General features: G+C 39.8%; 2 protein-coding genes across 8 annotated transcripts in view; one reads left to right on the top strand and one right to left on the bottom strand.

Moving 5' to 3' along the window:
* Window positions 1-19,680, top strand: part of LOC110827014 (cholecystokinin receptor-like) — a 212,204-nt gene that overhangs the window by 171,731 nt on the left and 20,793 nt on the right. The gene's annotated exons all lie outside the window — the stretch shown is intronic.
* The window catches only part of LOC147872020 (luciferin sulfotransferase-like), a 28,782-nt gene that overhangs the window by 4,213 nt on the left and 4,889 nt on the right, over window positions 1-19,680 (bottom strand). The window contains exons 1-6 of one of the 2 annotated variants that reach the window (XM_087359484.1): window positions 9,124-9,277; window positions 8,782-9,003; window positions 4,927-5,026; window positions 2,854-2,995; window positions 1,873-1,993; window positions 1,509-1,603 (exon numbers count right to left, since the gene is read on the bottom strand). In XM_087359484.1, coding sequence (XP_087215610.1) covers window positions 1,509-1,603; window positions 1,873-1,993; window positions 2,854-2,995; window positions 4,927-5,026; window positions 8,782-8,992 — 669 coding nt within the window. In that variant the 5' untranslated portion in view covers window positions 8,993-9,003; window positions 9,124-9,277. Of the gene's footprint in view, window positions 1-1,508; window positions 1,604-1,872; window positions 1,994-2,853; window positions 2,996-4,926; window positions 5,027-8,781; window positions 9,004-9,123; window positions 9,278-19,680 lie in introns of those variants that run through there. The other variant, XM_087359483.1, reaches the window with a different exon arrangement.

Below are 19,680 nucleotides of genomic sequence, written 5' to 3'. Positions count from 1 at the left end.
TTTGGGTAATATGTACACTTAATGGGAGTAATTATTTTTTCTGTTCTATTCTGCTTGCATCACATAGCACAAAATACGTAGGTCATTTGATATTCACCCTGAAGATGGCATCGGAAATATTAGGCGAAACGCTATCTTTTGTGAGCTTTGAAATCGGCTCACCCGCGAAATGCGAAGGTGTATAATGTTCTTGCTGTACATTCGTAACTAAATTAATCTTTTAAAATTTATCGATGAATTTCGAATGGGTTGAGTGAATTTCTCTTACTTACTGAGTGACTGGAACACCTGGTTTTTATTTGGGAGCCCGATTATCGGTTTAGATGGTGGTTAACCTGTTTGAAATTTTGATCGTTTCATTCATAGAAAATTCTCTTTATTCCCTGGTGGCTGTATAGCTCCTACTCATTCTTAACCTCGGCACTAGATGGGGGTAAAGAGTTAGCCTCACGCCCCGGCCGTGTTTTACCCCCGGGAAAGGACCCCGGTACCCATTGGATAGAAGACTGGGTGGACCCCAGACCCAGTCTGAACGCAGAGGATAGAGGAAAATTCCTTTGCCGTTGTCGGGGATCGAACCCCGGTCCTCCAGTAAGTAGTTAGTCACTATATTGACAGCTACTCGGGCTCTCTTATGTAACGTATTAAACATAATTAAATTCTTGCTAAAACTTGAAATTAGGACAATAGACGTTATTACTGTCAGATAGTGTCTTTCTTTTTTAATAGTTGGTATGTACTGTTTTAAATTTTATATCAAATCCTTTCCGTTATTAGGATTTTTTATTTAATTAGTATATGTGTCTAAATAAACGTACATATTTGTTATATTTGGGTTTTTTTCGGATTATCGCTGGGGTTTCGATTATCTGGGAAACATATTTATCCAGCACCCTATAGAATCGGGAGTCTACTATAATTACAGAAAAATGATTCTAATATCGCCACACGTAATTCAAACTTCTGCCCTACAGCCATTAATTTCATACACCGCAGTATTGAAGCGTTCGTTGATTGTACAGGATATATAAATTTATTGCTACATTATTGTTTCGATAATTAAAGTCATCTTTGCCAAGAAATATTGTCGTATTGGAAAATGGTACTGAAATTTTACCTATAACATAAATCAACGGTGTTTATGAATATAATTCACTTGATACTTAAAAGTAAATTTAAAACAAACTCAAGTCCGCTAATCTATCTTTTCTATTATCCCGAATATGGAGATTTGTATGTTGTAAATCTTTTTGTAAATTTAAATTTATTACACGTACATGGGGTAGAGGTGAAATGCATACAAAATTTTGGCTGTGAATCCCGAAATGAATAAATCACTCCAGAGACCTAGACATAAATAGTAGGATAATATTAAAATGTATCTTATTTAAATAGGGTAGAAGGATGTGAATTGATTTCATGTGGCTCTGGATAGCGACCTATAGCAGGCTGTTGTGGAATTAGTCACAGTTTTCTGTTATCGCAGACGACAGTAAGTGTTAACTTACGAATTTCATTTCCTCGTAAGTGTTGAAGAGCACGTGGGATTCTCCTCTTAACTTCCAGTAATCCAGGACATGGTCCCAGAACGGGCTGTATACAACTGAAACATTAACATATCACACACATTTTCTTTTGGACATGTTTTACTTCAATGTAGATGTGAAAATCAGCTTAAAACTTGCAGAAATACAAAATAAAATAATAAAATACTATAATCTGTTCACCTCGTGGATTAGTTGGTCACATCTCGCGGATCTCCGGTTGAGAAACACTGCCTCATAATATAATGAAATTCATGCTTTCGAAAAAAAAAACTTTTCTTAGCGGAAAATACGCGATTCACAGAGATAAAATGGTTCATTTACTCACGAACATCTGCAAGGAAAGCTCCAATGAAATCCTCAAACGTCCCCACGTATCCGTTCCATAGTCTGTGATGATGGTAATAGGACACAACAGCGTCCTTTGGGTCCCGAGCCACGTAAATTATCTGCGGTGAAAGAACAGGCTGTTTCAAATTTGATTTTCTCTCTACGGTGATGTAGGCAGTGTAATTCCGGATTATAACGACGTAACGATTTCAGCCCTGAAGATGGAGGTAATATTTTCCTCCGAAACGTTTGTAACTATTAATAACTACAAGCCCACGGCGTTACAACCCAGAAGATCAACAAACATAGAGAATACGTTTATATTTGTCTTGTTTCTTGAAAATAGTCGGTATTTTTCAGTTTCGATATTATTTATCGTCTTGTTATAAGATATTATAGGTGAGTCATATTGTGATTTTATTTAAATAGTATTAAAATATATTAAAATTGTCCGTCAATCACAATAAAGTAATATAAGATAATTAGATGGTTAAAATATTATCCTTTGTTCCGTATCGAGTACTCGATTTACATATGGAACATTCTCGACATGTTTCGGCTTTCATAGAGCCGTCATCAGGTGTATGTTATAAACTCTTAATTCAATTACTAATTTTTAATTTTTTAATTTTCTTATCATTTCTTCGTTTTTCATTGTATCAACTTTTTTGATGTGTTATATAACATTGATGTAATCGTATTGTCGGAGTGATGTTAATGCTGCGTATATTGGTCAGAGAAGTAATATCGAAGTTGTAAGAGGAGAGATCAGAAGTACATCGTATCGGAGCGAGGTTGGTTATTGACGGACAATTTTAATATATTTTAATACTATCGTCTTGTTGTTATAAAAACCACAAGTTTCTCTGAAACTGGATCTATTTCCGTCTTACGGGCTCCTGCCTGACATGGTTGTTGACGTAATCAGGGGGGTTAACTGCGAAAAATAAAATTAAATGCAGTGATCGAATTACCCCACCTTTGGTTTCTGGCTCCAGACTTGCACAGGCATCAGATCCTTTGGCAAGTGAGTTTTAAAGAATCTGCGTGACGTCATTTGCGCCAGAAACGTCACAATATCGTCTGCACTCGTGATTGGGGTCGAGACTACAGCAGGAGATCTGTGAACAGAAATACGTCAATTGGAAAGGTGTTAATAATTTTAGAAACTATAGTAACATTGTCGTGTTTATGGGGGATGAGGGTTGAACATTCGAACTGAAATCGTTATAAGAACAACTTTCAGCCCAAGTTAACTGAACTTTGTGTCCCGTAGGAATAAATTTTGGCTAGGAAAGGTAATCGATCCAAATAAACATTGATAATATTGTCTCTTATACAGGGTGTTTCTGAAAAGAACTATGTAACTTTAACTGAGGTTTTTCTGCATAAAAGTAAAAAAATATATATATTTCTGTAAACATGGATCGCTGGACCCTTTGTTTTAGAGTTGTGGGTCCCAAGACCTTTTGAATTAAACTAACTGGATTTTTATTTATGAAGCCATGTTAAAAGTATTGTGTATTTTGCGGTAGTTAATAGTGTAATGGTCTACAGCAGAGGATAGAGGGCATGTGAGTTAATTCCCAACACTCTGGGAATTATCGAGTGCTGTCTTTCAAGGACAACAGTTTGAGATTCTATCGCAATTTGTTGTAACAACAGTAATCTTCAACACTAGAATCAGCGATTTATAAACAAGTGCTTTAGTGTGGGCAGGTTCTCATGTTATTTTTATCCTTTAACGTCCGTAATAAAATGAGTCATAACTCAAACAGACTTTTTTTCTGAATTGGATTTGTTTTTGTTCGCAAATATCACGCCTAAAGCCTTGTTTGAAAGGAGTATTAGAAAACTTATACAGGGTAATTTTCACATAATAGCCACTTTTGTCATAGGTCGAGATACCTTTGAAGCTGGCTTAAACACGACCCATTGATACAAAGGAGTTATAGCTCAGCTGCGTTCGCCTGTGGGTATACGCAGACTCTGGCTCAGATATCATTACATAACACAATTAACGTCTGAGAGTCAGTTTTGTGCCTCGGAGGGATATATTATTCTGATACCTAGAAATGGGTGTCACATTTCCCTGCAAAATAAAGCGGGATATGGAATTGATGTAGTCGTTTTTAGAATAACGTAGTCACTAAAGTTAAATTTTCTTATGTTTAATTTTGCCGTATATTTTAAAGTATAGGACAACCAAAGAAAATAGTCACACTAAAATTTATAAAAATGTTCTTCACGATACATCTGAATTAATTTTCATTAGAAATGTCAATAATTGAGTACTTTAAATATTTACATAACAAATAAAACGAAGTGACTGTTTAACTGGACTATAGCCATTCGTTTATTTATTGAAGAAATTCCTCGTCTTTTTTAGTACCGAAAGGTTCATAACCGTGTTCACAAAACCCTCCATTAGAATTTATATTGTGCCATATGAACCCAGTCCATAGCTTTATATCATAGTTCTTCGGATACGTTTTAATATTATTCTCTAATAAGAGCTTTCTGCATTTAAGCTGTAGATGTAGAAACATGTCGATCACAGGTCAGTCTGTAACCATTTACTCATATATTTTATGTTGAATTTAAGATCTTGCGATAATGTATTTGAATGGAGTGATTATACGAGAGAGATTTTTAAAAAAAAACTTTTACAGTTTCTCCGAGCTCATAAAAAATAATATTTTGTAAGCTGTAGGAGAACATTGTAAAAAAAAGGATTAAAATTATCTTTTGAGTTATTTTTGAATGTTTGGATTTTATGTAGAAATATGTACTTTCAGATCTGAATGTACATTCCGTGTTTACGTGAATTCATACCATTTTAATGGCATAATTTATTTTTATTTCTATCATTAATGGCACTGTTATGGATCGAACCTAGGCTATTTTTTAAATATAAATTAAATTTTCTGAGCTTAATATCGAACACTTTTATTTTAAATTACTAATCTGTTATCACTAATATCCTACGTACATAAGGACTCATATCTCTGGTGTAATTGTAGCTTAAGTGACTTGTAGACTTTTTACTTACTCAAAGAAAGGCACCCTCTCGTTGAGTGGGACTGCCTTCGCCTTCTCAAAGTCAAGGTCATTTGCTATCAGCCAGACCATTTCTTGGGTCCAAGTTGTTCCTACGGCAAAAACGCCATATTATATCTGAGTCACAGCCAGTCGGCAGTTTATGTGAATTGGATGACCACAAGTACAGAAATGCACTGGAAGTCCACTTAAATATTTATCGTCATCAATGCTTGGAGATTTAGTTTTCTGTTCATCAGAATTTTAGGTGTAAAAATTCGCTGAAACTTTTGTTGTATTAATATTGGCAGTCGTGATCATTAAGGGGTTAGAAGCTGTTTCAGTTCAGTTCAGAATACGTTGTATTCACATCTACCACCTGAAAATAAACACTGATATTTCCAAAAGAAATTATAATTTTACCTGTTCTTTTGTACAGTTGTAAAATTTGGTTTCTTACATTACGGGGAGACCATACACTGGTGAATTAATTCCGATAAAATGTAATGTCAAGTTCAAGCCTTTGGTTGACCCACAAGATGTTCTCTTACCACCACTTCATATTAAACTAGGACTTTTCCAAAATTTTGTTAAAGGAATGGACAAGGAAGAAGGATTCAAATATCTGAGGGGAATTTTTCCGAATATTAGTGATGCCAAGTTGAAAGAAGGAATTTTTGTCGGGCCTCAGATCAGAAAACTGTTGGACGATGGAAATTTTGAAACCAGACTTTCTGCTAAAGAACTCGCAGCGTGGAAATCTTTTGTATCTGTGGTGAAAAGTTTCCTTGGAAAGCGAAAGGAAGAAAATTACCAGCAGCTTTGTAATTAAACCCATAAAAATGACATTAGTAGTAGGCTAAACTTTGTACTGTATACGGAAACGAGAAAAAAGTAAAAGTTATCGTATCAAAAGCAATCTTACGTGTTAGGTGCTTTTCAAGGTCATATTTGAAATCAGAGCCCCAAAATTAGTAAAGAACACTGAAAATTGTCCATGTTACCGGATAAAAGTGAAAAATTGTTGCCCTAGAATTATTGATAATTATCAATAACTTTAGTATTTTAACAAATCTGTTATTACGTTTGTCACTTTGAATATAACACTACAGTTCTGATTAAATTTGAAGCAATGTTCAAATTAAAAAAAATATTGTAACGAGATCCATATTTAATATCATGTGTAAATTCTTTTAATATATATATATATATATATATATATATATATATATATAAAGAGAATTTTATTGTTTTATTTGAGTCACATTTTAAGGATTATACTGACCTGATATAAAATAAATTGGAATTACCGTACAAGGTTCATTAAAAAACCCTCAGATACCAAGTCTTGCCAGAATCTGTTGATTATTGTCAGAGATAAAGATTGTCATCTGATGTTAATACGATTACTACTGTGCTCTTCATACATAAAGAAATATAAAATTATATAACATTTATTAACCCTATTTTTATAAGGTTACTGACTTGCAATATAACATTTTATGTTCCATTAATTCCACTGTTTCTTTTGCATGCGCTCAGTAAGCTATAAGTGAAAGCTTATTTCGTAATGAAACTTTATTTAAAAGGCTTTTTTATATATATATCCTGTTCCTTCTGGCCAAATTCAAACACGATTATAAATTCGCGCAAAGTTGTATTTATTATTTGAACTGAGTCAGACACAATAAACGATAGCAATCGAGTTTTCTTCATATCGATTGCTCGCAAATTATCAGTTGTGTTAGTTATTTGTACGTTAACGACAATATAACCTCAATTTAATTTACGATATATCACTTGATATCTGTGTTTTGTCGTTCTGATGACGGAGGAAGTAAGTACCTCTGAAACGTCGGTAAACTACCAGACTACACCGCGCAACAACCCAGAAGACAGATATCTTCATCATCTTGTTTGATTAGACTTTTTTTACTGTTAATATCCTAAGGAAAAAAAATTCTTCCAAATTCCAATAACCGTGAGAAAAGAGAAATTTCATATGTTTCAATATAATGTTGGTATTACCTGGTTCGTGTCTTTGACGTCCTAAATAAGCCTTTTTCTCTGTTACAACGAAAACGCGTGACTTTTTTTTCCATTTATATATTGTTTGCATTTGGTAAGTATATATTTTTATATATTATTTAATTATTTAAATCTTGTCAGTGAAAAATGATGGTCTAATGTAAATCGAATATTTCGATAAAGAACATCATTAATATTTTAAATATTTTAAATGTTATTTATTGTAATATTTTAATATTTAATAAGAATTTATTGTGATTAGACGGACAAGATTTAAATAATTAAATAATATATATTTATTATATCACAATATGACGCAACTTTACCATCTCAAGTATATATTTTGTTAAAATACAAATCATACAAGTTAATTACCCGCGAGAATTATCTGTGTGCGTTTACGTCATATGCGTTCAATATGACAAGTCACTTAAAAGATTCGTGTTTAAAATTTGATAATAAAGTATATTTGAATGGGTGTGTGTTGGTGGATTAGAATTTTATGATAGTTTCGAACCAGTGACGGTGTTAAGACTTTTACATTATCTTTGGCTTAGTTGCGTTTGTAAAAGTTTTATTTTGAACGTGTTTCTTATCATTTTTTATTTAAAGATGTTGTCAGTAGTTCACGTATAGCGTAGGATGAGTGCATGATTAATAAATAATGAATTGGAATCCATGAATTCATGAAGTACGTTCAAATTACTCGTATATCTGTATGATTTTCATGAATATTATATTTTGTAATGCGCGTTACAGTTAAGATTATTGATCTTTACAGAGTGCGTAACAAATTATAACTTAAAATGAGAAATAAAATATTTAGATCTGGAATTTATTCTGAAAATAAATTGGATATTTGGATCCAAAGTTTTGTAGATGTGAGCTTCATTATCGAAGTTTTGAAGATACTTTGCATTGAAACCTCGTAAATGTTTTTCAGATCTTAAAACGCTGGATACATAATAAATCTTAAAGGAATATGCAACATTATAGGATACGGTTTATGAATCTGTGTCTAAGTTATGCTCTCTCAGATGCCTTGAAAATTTTACAATTGCTGCTACCATTAGGAATTATTTCAGTGTTGGTTACGTAAACGTTAAAGTAATAGAGATATGAAAGGAATTATGGCAAAAAGAGGGAATATTTATTTATTTATTTATTTATTTATAGTTTATTTAACGACACTCTTTCTGCAGCTCCAGTTATGTAACGTCGAATGAGAGGATGTATTTGAATACGAAATAAATCATTCCCCGTTGAACTTCAACGGGCCTTGCCATTACTGTGAATCAATAAGAACAGCAGAGTAATGCGACAGTGCAAAGTTTAACAAGGCTTTACTGTTATTTCCGGTTTATTTAAACTTTGGCTCGGTAAATAATTTTAAATCACTTTTAGTTTGCGGGTAATATAAAAGCAACGTAAGATTTATTCATTGGGGTCTTCTTATTAATTTATTTGTGTTAATAATATATGTATACTTTCCATAAGTATCACCAAAATACATTATTATGGGGTTTAAAATTATTTTATTTCTTATCTGTTGAATCAATTGTTTATCATAAATTATTGTTGACAGAATAACAATTATTCAGAGGGCCTCAACTTCGTACTATACAAAATGATCAAATAATGTAATGTATACAGCGTACGATATATTGAAATATGTGTGTTATCTGGTGATAATTTTTAAAATCTTAATATATTAATTAAAGAGAGATAAATGATTTTAATTTTTATATTCTACTTCGTTTAGACCTTTCGAAAAGAAATGTGTTTCTTTAAGTAATAATTCACATTTCCTGAAATTCTTGTAGGATAATTTTGTGCTTACCGCACTTTGGGTAGGATACAACCCACACATCGTCTTCACGTATCTTAAAGTCCCTGAAGCGCTCGGCGTGTTGCTGGAATAAAGGAGTATGGGCACATCCTGAGGGGAATACCCTGACACTTGCAGAGGGGTACGCGTCGCTCCTACAGTCATTCTGCAGTTTGGCAGCGACGGGGTCGTCCAGAGGCTCTACTCGGATGGTCGCTGACATTGCAATTCGTACTGGAATTGAAGAACAAAGCCATTATCCTAATTCTGAAGTGATTCGCTGAAATATCCCACTGGGAAAACCTAGGCGTAGATCGTAGGGAAATACGGTTTGAAGATGTGGATTGGATTTACCTCGTAGGATTTGAGGCTTTCGCGGTGGTGAGTCTGAAGATGACTGTCTTCTGGGTTGTGGTTGGTGGAGTCTGGTAGAAGTTTACCGACGTTTCAGAGGTCCTTGTTTATGATGGAGGCAGTTCTTAGGGCGTCTAATACGAAGATAACTAGCCTCTTAGATGTTGCGTCGTGTAGTCTGGTAGACGTTTAGCAACGTTCAGAGGTCCCTGCTGCCTCCATCATCAGGGGTCTCAAGATGACTGTCTTCTGGGTTGTTGGGCCGTGGAGTCTGGTAGAAGTTTACCGACGTTTCAGAGGTCCTTGTTTATGATGGAGGCAGTTATTAGGGCGTCTAGTACGAAGATAACTGTCCTCTTAGATGTTGCGCCGTGTAGTCTGGTAGTCGTTTAGCAACGTTCAGAGGTCCCTGCTGCCTCCATCATCAGAGGTTTTAAGATGACTGTCTTCTGGGTTGTGGTTGGTGGAGTCTGGTAGAAGTTTACCGACGTTTCAGAGGTCCTTGTTTATGATGGAGGCAGTTCTTAGGGCGTCTAGTACGAAGATAACTAGCCTCTTAGATGTTGCGTCGTGTAGTCTGGTAGACGTTTAGCAACGTTCAGAGGTCCCTGCTGCCTCCATCATCAGGGGTCTCAAGATGACTGTCTTCTGGGTTGTTGGGCCGTGGAGTCTGGTAGAAGTTTACCGACGTTTCAGAGGTCCTTGTTTATGATGGAGGCAGTTCTTAGGGCGTCTAATACGAAGATAACTAGCCTCTTAGATGTTGCGTCGTGTAGTCTGGTAGACGTTTAGCAACGTTCAGAGGTCCCTGCTGCCTCCATCATCAGGGGTCTCAAGATGACTGTCTTCTGGGTTGTTGGGCCGTGGAGTCTGGTAGAAGTTTACCGACGTTTCAGAGGTCCTTGTTTATGATGGAGGCAGTTATTAGGGCGTCTAGTACGAAGATAACTGTCCTCTTAGATGTTGCGCCGTGTAGTCTGGTAGTCGTTTAGCAACGTTCAGAGGTCCCTGCTGCCTCCATCATCAGAGGTTTTAAGATGACTGTCTTCTGGGTTGTGGTTGGTGGAGTCTGGTAGAAGTTTACCGACGTTTCAGAGGTCCTTGTTTATGATGGAGGCAGTTCTTAGGGCGTCTAGTACGAAGATAACTAGCCTCTTAGATGTTGCGTCGTGTAGTCTGGTAGACGTTTAGCAACGTTCAGAGGTCCCTGCTGCCTCCATCATCAGGGGTCTCAAGATGACTGTCTTCTGGGTTGTTGGGCCGTGGAGTCTGGTAGAAGTTTACCGACGTTTCAGAGGTCCTTGTTTATGATGGAGGCAGTTCTTAGGGCGTCTAATACGAAGATAACTAGCCTCTTAGATGTTGCGTCGTGTAGTCTGGTAGACGTTTAGCAACGTTCAGAGGTCCCTGCTGCCTCCATCATCAGGGGTCTCAAGATGACTGTCTTCTGGGTTGTTGGGCCGTGGAGTCTGGTAGAAGTTTACCGACGTTTCAGAGGTCCTTGTTTATGATGGAGGCAGTTCTTAGGGCGTCTAATACGAAGATAACTAGCCTCTTAGATGTTGCGTCGTGTAGTCTGGTAGACGTTTAGCAACGTTCAGAGGTCCCTGCTGCCTCCATCATCAGGGGTCTCAAGATGACTGTCTTCTGGGTTGTTGGGCCGTGGAGTCTGGTAGAAGTTTACCGACGTTTCAGAGGTCCTTGTTTATGATGGAGGCAGTTCTTAGGGCGTCTAATACGAAGATAACTAGCCTCTTAGATGTTGCGTCGTGTAGTCTGGTAGACGTTTAGCAACGTTCAGAGGTCCCTGCTGCCTCCATCATCAGGGGTCTCAAGATGACTGTCTTCTGGGTTGTTGGGCCGTGGAGTCTGGTAGAAGTTTACCGACGTTTCAGAGGTCCTTGTTTATGATGGAGGCAGTTCTTAGGGCGTCTAATACGAAGATAACTAGCCTCTTAGATGTTGCGTCGTGTAGTCTGGTAGACGTTTAGCAACGTTCAGAGGTCCCTGCTGCCTCCATCATCAGGGGTCTCAAGATGACTGTCTTCTGGGTTGTTGGGCCGTGGAGTCTGGTAGAAGTTTACCGACGTTTCAGAGGTCCTTGTTTATGATGGAGGCAGTTCTTAGGGCGTCTAATACGAAGATAACTAGCCTCTTAGATGTTGCGTCGTGTAGTCTGGTAGACGTTTAGCAACGTTCAGAGGTCCCTGCTGCCTCCATCATCAGGGGTCTCAAGATGACTGTCTTCTGGGTTGTTGGGCCGTGGAGTCTGGTAGAAGTTTACCGACGTTTCAGAGGTCCTTGTTTATGATGGAGGCAGTTCTTAGGGCGTCTAATACGAAGATAACTAGCCTCTTAGATGTTGCGTCGTGTAGTCTGGTAGACGTTTAGCAACGTTCAGAGGTCCCTGCTGCCTCCATCATCAGGGGTCTCAAGATGACTGTCTTCTGGGTTGTTGGGCCGTGGAGTCTGGTAGAAGTTTACCGACGTTTCAGAGGTCCTTGTTTATGATGGAGGCAGTTCTTAGGGCGTCTAATACGAAGATAACTAGCCTCTTAGATGTTGCGTCGTGTAGTCTGGTAGACGTTTAGCAACGTTCAGAGGTCCCTGCTGCCTCCATCATCAGGGGTCTCAAGATGACTGTCTTCTGGGTTGTTGGGCCGTGGAGTCTGGTAGAAGTTTACCGACGTTTCAGAGGTCCTTGTTTATGATGGAGGCAGTTATTAGGGCGTCTAGTACGAAGATAACTGTCCTCTTAGATGTTGCGCCGTGTAGTCTGGTAGTCGTTTAGCAACGTTCAGAGGTCCCTGCTGCCTCCATCATCAGAGGTTTTAAGATGACTGTCTTCTGGGTTGTGGTTGGTGGAGTCTGGTAGAAGTTTACCGACGTTTCAGAGGTCCTTGTTTATGATGGAGGCAGTTCTTAGGGCGTCTAGTACGAAGATAACTAGCCTCTTAGATGTTGCGTCGTGTAGTCTGGTAGACGTTTAGCAACGTTCAGAGGTCCCTGCTGCCTCCATCATCAGGGGTCTCAAGATGACTGTCTTCTGGGTTGTTGGGCCGTGGAGTCTGGTAGAAGTTTACCGACGTTTCAGAGGTCCTTGTTTATGATGGAGGCAGTTCTTAGGGCGTCTAATACGAAGATAACTAGCCTCTTAGATGTTGCGTCGTGTAGTCTGGTAGACGTTTAGCAACGTTCAGAGGTCCCTGCTGCCTCCATCATCAGGGGTCTCAAGATGACTGTCTTCTGGGTTGTTGGGCCGTGGAGTCTGGTAGAAGTTTACCGACGTTTCAGAGGTCCTTGTTTATGATGGAGGCAGTTCTTAGGGCGTCTAATACGAAGATAACTAGCCTCTTAGATGTTGCGTCGTGTAGTCTGGTAGACGTTTAGCAACGTTCAGAGGTCCCTGCTGCCTCCATCATCAGGGGTCTCAAGATGACTGTCTTCTGGGTTGTTGGGCCGTGGAGTCTGGTAGAAGTTTACCGACGTTTCAGAGGTCCTTGTTTATGATGGAGGCAGTTCTTAGGGCGTCTAATACGAAGATAACTAGCCTCTTAGATGTTGCGTCGTGTAGTCTGGTAGACGTTTAGCAACGTTCAGAGGTCCCTGCTGCCTCCATCATCAGGGGTCTCAAGATGACTGTCTTCTGGGTTGTTGGGCCGTGGAGTCTGGTAGAAGTTTACCGACGTTTCAGAGGTCCTTGTTTATGATGGAGGCAGTTCTTAGGGCGTCTAATACGAAGATAACTAGCCTCTTAGATGTTGCGTCGTGTAGTCTGGTAGACGTTTAGCAACGTTCAGAGGTCCCTGCTGCCTCCATCATCAGAGGTTTGAAGATGACTGTCCTCTTAGATGTTGCGCCGTGTAGTCTGGTGGACGTTTAGCAACGTTCAGAGGTCCCTGCTGCCTCCATCATCAGGGGTCTCAAGATGACTGTCTTCTGGGTTGTTGGGCCGTGGAGTCTGGTAGAAGTTTACCGACGTTTCAGAGGTCCTTGTTTATGATGGAGGCAGTTCTTAGGGCGTCTAATACGAAGATAACTAGCCTCTTAGATGTTGCGTCGTGTAGTCTGGTAGACGTTTAGCAACGTTCAGAGGTCCCTGCTGCCTCCATCATCAGGGGTCTCAAGATGACTGTCTTCTGGGTTGTTGGGCCGTGGAGTCTGGTAGAAGTTTACCGACGTTTCAGAGGTCCTTGTTTATGATGGAGGCAGTTCTTAGGGCGTCTAGTACGAAGATAACTAGCCTCTTAGATGTTGCGTCGTGTAGTCTGGTAGACGTTTAGCAACGTTCAGAGGTCCCTGCTGCCTCCATCATCAGGGGTCTCAAGATGACTGTCTTCTGGGTTGTTGGGCCGTGGAGTCTGGTAGAAGTTTACCGACGTTTCAGAGGTCCTTGTTTATGATGGAGGCAGTTCTTAGGGCGTCTAATACGAAGATAACTAGCCTCTTAGATGTTGCGTCGTGTAGTCTGGTAGACGTTTAGCAACGTTCAGAGGTCCCTGCTGCCTCCATCATCAGGGGTCTCAAGATGACTGTCTTCTGGGTTGTTGGGCCGTGGAGTCTGGTAGAAGTTTACCGACGTTTCAGAGGTCCTTGTTTATGATGGAGGCAGTTCTTAGGGCGTCTAATACGAAGATAACTAGCCTCTTAGATGTTGCGTCGTGTAGTCTGGTAGACGTTTAGCAACGTTCAGAGGTCCCTGCTGCCTCCATCATCAGAGGTTTGAAGATGACTGTCCTCTTAGATGTTGCGCCGTGTAGTCTGGTGGACGTTTAGCAACGTTCAGAGGTCCCTGCTGCCTCCATCATCAGGGGTCTCAAGATGACTGTCTTCTGGGTTGTGGTTGGTGGAGTCTGGTAGAAGTTTACCGACGTTTCAGAGGTCCTTGTTTATGATGGAGGCAGTTCTTAGGGCGTCTAGTACGAAGATAACTAGCCTCTTAGATGTTGCGTCGTGTAGTCTGGTAGACGTTTAGCAACGTTCAGAGGTCCCTGCTGCCTCCATCATCAGGGGTCTCAAGATGACTGTCTTCTGGGTTGTGGTTGGTGGAGTCTGGTAGAAGTTTACCGACGTTTCAGAGGTCCTTGTTTATGATGGAGGCAGTTCTTAGGGCGTCTAGTACGAAGATAACTAGCCTCTTAGATGTTGCGTCGTGTAGTCTGGTAGACGTTTAGCAACGTTCAGAGGTCCCTGCTGCCTCCATCATCAGGGGTCTCAAGATGACTGTCTTCTGGGTTGTGGTTGGTGGAGTCTGGTAGAAGTTTACCGACGTTTCAGAGGTCCTTGTTTATGATGGAGGCAGTTCTTAGGGCGTCTAGTACGAAGATAACTAGCCTCTTAGATGTTGCGTCGTGTAGTCTGGTAGACGTTTAGCAACGTTCAGAGGTCCCTGCTGCCTCCATCATCAGGGGTCTCAAGATGACTGTCTTCTGGGTTGTGGTTGGTGGAGTCTGGTAGAAGTTTACCGACGTTTCAGAGGTCCTTGTTTATGATGGAGGCAGTTCTTAGGGCGTCTAATACGAAGATAACTAGCCTCTTAGATGTTGCGTCGTGTAGTCTGGTAGACGTTTAGCAACGTTCAGAGGTCCCTGCTGCCTCCATCATCAGGGGTCTCAAGATGACTGTCTTCTGGGTTGTTGGGCCGTGGAGTCTGGTAGAAGTTTACCGACGTTTCAGAGGTCCTTGTTTATGATGGAGGCAGTTCTTAGGGCGTCTAATACGAAGATAACTAGCCTCTTAGATGTTGCGTCGTGTAGTCTGGTAGACGTTTAGCAACGTTCAGAGGTCCCTGCTGCCTCCATCATCAGGGGTCTCAAGATGACTGTCTTCTGGGTTGTTGGGCCGTGGAGTCTGGTAGAAGTTTACCGACGTTTCAGAGGTCCTTGTTTATGATGGAGGCAGTTCTTAGGGCGTCTAGTACGAAGATAACTGTCCTCTTAGATGTTGCGCCGTGTAGTCTGGTAGACGTTTAGCAACGTTCAGAGGTCCCTGCTGCCTCCATCATCAGGGGTCTGATGATGACGGCTGGAAATATCTTCAAATAAGCCACGATCCGTGATAATTCCTTTTTGATTCGTCTGCTGCTTCTCGTCCGTTGTTATACCACGTCAGTAATTGATAAACCACAGTAAAGTAACCAAGAGACATCTGACGTCATCACAGAAGCATCTGAATGTATACGATACGACGAAGTCTTGCAGAAAGCTGTCAGACTCTGACAGCGAAGTTGGCGATGAGTCTTAGTGATTTTGCTGTTGCAGGTCGTAACTGTTTGCCCTCTAGTGTTCAGTGCATGTACTGAGGACGCTTGTTAAAGTGACAGAGTTATTTAACAACGCTCTGTGAGTTCTGAGAACAAAGATTCATTACAGTCCTTGTGTTGATGGAACAGTTGGTTGTTTGCTCGTCTTATCGTGTCCGACTCTCGCCAGAAGGCTTTGCGTTGCGGTGTTTCACTTCTCTTGTGTTCTAAATTTGTTACGGTCTCAGTTCGAATCTCCCGAGAGTCTTGTTCGAGTTGTTAACACTTTTGCTTCGTAGTCCGGGAGGTCCTGGGTTCAAATCTAGGCCAGGAGACCGGCTATCCCAACTGGGATTTTTCTTGGTTATTGTAAAGTCCCTTAATGTAGATTTCGGGATTGTACCTTAAATTAGAACACGACCGCTTCCTTCCACATCCTTACTCGCTATCTTGTTATAAATTTCTCTCTGTTTCAGCTCACATTAATTACAGCAAATGCTATCACACTGTGTATTCTCATAAATACATTTTTTAAACAGGACTGATTGGCGGGTGTTCATTAAGTTCTTTCGATGTGAGCATCATGACATAGGGTGTTTCAAACGTCCTTGTGCGCCTGTCGTAAAATTAGATACGTATTCCACCTCGTACTTTATAATTTCCTGTGATTATTAATACGAACATGTGTTTTGTGTGAACGTGTAGAATGACTATCACTGCATAGGGTGTTACTGAATTACTGTTTAATGGCAGATATTCGTAAATGTGTTACTTTTATGAAGGTAATTTTCGTAGAATGTTAAACAACATGGCGATCGCGCGAAACCTGGGACTGTAGTCTATTTATGTTTAAGATTAATGTCGATAACTATGAATCATGATAGCATGTGAGATTTTGTATCTAGATTTGTCAGTAGGCAGTGATTGTATATAGATTTTTGCAAACATGGCAACCGTGCGAATCCTTAACCCTTTGAAGCCGAAGATCGTCTGAATATTATTTATGAATTCAGTCCGTACCGCGAAGAAAACACTACACCTCACCATTACGAAAATCAGCTGGTTAACCCTTTGAAGCCGAAGCTCGTCTTCATAATATTTACGAATCCAGACCGTACCGCGAAGAAAACACTTCACTTAACCATTAGAAGTCGAATCAGGCGGTACCACATAAGATTTAACAAAAGAACATCTCGGTCAAAGCCTTAATATCAGTTCATGCATTGACAGTGTCCTACAGCGGAAGAAATATTTTTTTTTCCCCTCAGGAACAAGGTTACGGACTTTAAAAGATTACAGACAGCCTGAATATGTATTGAAAACATACGTCTAACACTTGCGCGAAACCAGGTCACGGAAGACGTTTTGTTCTTAAGTTAAATCCTTGTACAACAGATAGCGCTCACTGAATAGTGCTGCCACACTACGCCTTTCCGTGTATTCAGCTGTTACCGCGTCTCATATTTCTTTTGTTTCGAGAACAATTCGAGTGGCGACGCCATCAGTAAGTACTACAAACTACGAAGCAGAATCTGATGGATTGTCTTTGTTCTTTACGCAGAATAATACATCATTTATTTATCATTATTCCTAATAACTGAAGTGTATTAATATTAAATGTAGACGCACAATTAACATTATTGTTGGAGTTTATTCGGTACGCTGTACTCCATGACAAAGATGTAAATGTTCCTTTGTTTCTGTAAGAATCCAATATCCTCGCGTTCTGTTCATGAAGACAGTCGTGACATCAGAATGATTAATAATGATGGATCGGTAAGGATAAGTTTTATGTCTCTGTCAGGGTCGATGCGGAATGTGGGTTGCGGATAGAACCCCTGTCCTTAAATGTTGAATGACGTCATCAAGAAGGTTGTAAAAGAAACGAAATTTTATGTTTATTGAATTTAGTTGAAATGATACATATAAGATGATACAAAACAGTGAATGGGTAAGGTTATGGGAGGAAATGGATCGTTTTAAGGTACACTTTAATTGTTCTGGACATACTGAGAAAATTCTGGGAACTTGCGCCTCGAACTGTAGACTTCGTGACGCAAAATCCCAGAAGAAATCTTCATCTTCACCTCCGTGAGAACCTGAAATATCTATCATACACGTCATCTATTTGTAGATTTGCAACAGAAGTATAATATATGTGTGATATTCTGTATTTATTCGTCTAAATTATATCTATCTGCTGATGGAATATTTAATGACGTATCGCAAATACATCAAAATAACAATGAGAAATACGAGAAATATCGATATCGTATGTATGAACCGGGATAGCTCAGTCAGTATAGTGACTGGCTACGGACTGGGCGACCGGGGTTCGATCCCCGACGGGGGCAGAGGATTTTTTCCTCTAGCCTCTGCGTCCAGACCGGCTCTGGGGCCCACCCAGCCTCCTCTACAATGGGTACCGGGGTCCTTTCCCGGGGGTAAAGCCGGCCGGGGCGTGATGCTGACCACTCACCCCCATCTAGTGCCGAGGTCAAGGAAGGGAGGAGCTATACCTCCACTCCCCCAAACGCCTACATGGCGTATAGTGGGACAAACTTTACTTTACTTTTATCGATATCGTATGTTATCGATATCAATTTTCTTCCCAGTTCTTTGTGATTTGAGGGCTTCCCGAATCACTGAACCACTTAGTTTTGTGATTGACATAAAAAACAGAATTGTCGTGGCTTGCAGCTTCGAATTCGATCTGCCTTATGAATGATGAGACAGCCATTGTCATCAGTCATCATCATATTATCTTTACCCCTTCTTCTTTAACCTAGAACCCATACACGATGCTTAAAACAAAATTAAAAGCAACAACTCTTTAAAGTACGTAATATGTATATGTTCCCATTTTAATTACCGCGATTGTGTGAGACTATTTTTTTTAACTGTGGCCGCTAACGGGACCATTTTACATCCCGCAGATGATATTAGAGAGAATTCTGACGAGCGGAGGGAAACTGAGAAAAACCTTGTACCTTTGTATACCACAAATCCAACTTGAAGGTGAGGACCGCCTTAACCACCTGAGCTATGGCACGAAACATATGTCTTGTGTTCGAAACCACAGGACAGGATTTGCTTAATTTTGATACGGAGCGTCCACATTAAAATATTTATTTATATTTATTTAGTGTTCTGTCTGACGACAGGTCCATATGAACAGGATCCTTCCATCCTTTTCTCGGACTGGGACCTGTTCATATACGTTCTTGGCAGATGATCCAGAAGTGGTTTGCCATTGCCTTCTTCTGTGTGTGAATGGAGTAATTGTTGGAATGCCACGGAGGAAAACTCCGTGTTGCCTAGACCACGGCCTTGCCCAACACAAGTTATAAATTCGGGCACCGTCGGGAATCGAACCCGAGACCCCCAGGATTACAAGGCCAGCGTTCTAACCGCTAGACCACCTCATCTTATTATTATTTAGTGTTCTGTCTGACGACAGGTCCATATGAACAGGATCCTTCCATCCTTTTCTCGGACTGGGACCTGTTCATATACGTTCTTGGCAGATGATCCAGAAGTGGTTTGCCATTGCCTTCTTCTGTGTGTGAATGGGGTAATTGTTGGGATGCCACGGAGGAAAACTCCGTGTTGCCTAGACCACGGCCTTGCCCAACACAAGTTATAAATTCGGGCACCGCCGGGAATCGAACCCGAGACCCCAGGATTACAAGGCCAGCGTCAGTACCACATGTTTTAATGGTCAGGCATTATTTCTTCAAACATGTTTACCAATTTTTTTTTTAAATATTACTTTGATGTGTCTCTTGCTTCAAGGAATTAACTCCATGCTGTGTGATTCGCTTCACAGAAATCATTTTATTTGAAATAAATGAACATTAGTATCGGCGAGTTACGTATAACAACGAAGATCACTTTTGAGAATATTAAATTTAAGCCTCGATTTAACTGAAAAATGGGATGGGTGTTCTGTAATGCCGTTTTTCCTTTAAATTTCGCCTTTGTTACTAAGATGACAATTACGTATCTTGAAACCATAATTTAGATTACGTACGCAATTGAACATTACTAATATTAACTGGACACCTACAATTATACGTGATTTATTAAGTACTATAGTGTGTAGGCATAATTAAAGGTAAAAAGTCCAAATTAATTTTACATAAATCTTGTGGTTGAGCTTATTAACGGACATTTTCTGTTTTAACAGCGAAAGCTTGACGTCCAAAAAAAAAATCTGTTAAAACTAGAATTTACTGTTTTGTTATTTCGATATATTTAATGACAAATAAGTAATTTAATTCGTGGCGTAGTAGAATATCTAATGAGGAGTCACA

Source organism: Zootermopsis nevadensis, unplaced genomic scaffold, assembly GCF_977971745.1.
Source record: "Zootermopsis nevadensis isolate Lab colony 2312 unplaced genomic scaffold, Znev_1.0 Znev_ptg000031l, whole genome shotgun sequence".
Classification (NCBI taxonomy): domain Eukaryota; kingdom Metazoa; phylum Arthropoda; class Insecta; order Blattodea; family Termopsidae; genus Zootermopsis; species Zootermopsis nevadensis.
This window is presented reverse-complemented; position numbering and strand designations above follow the sequence as displayed.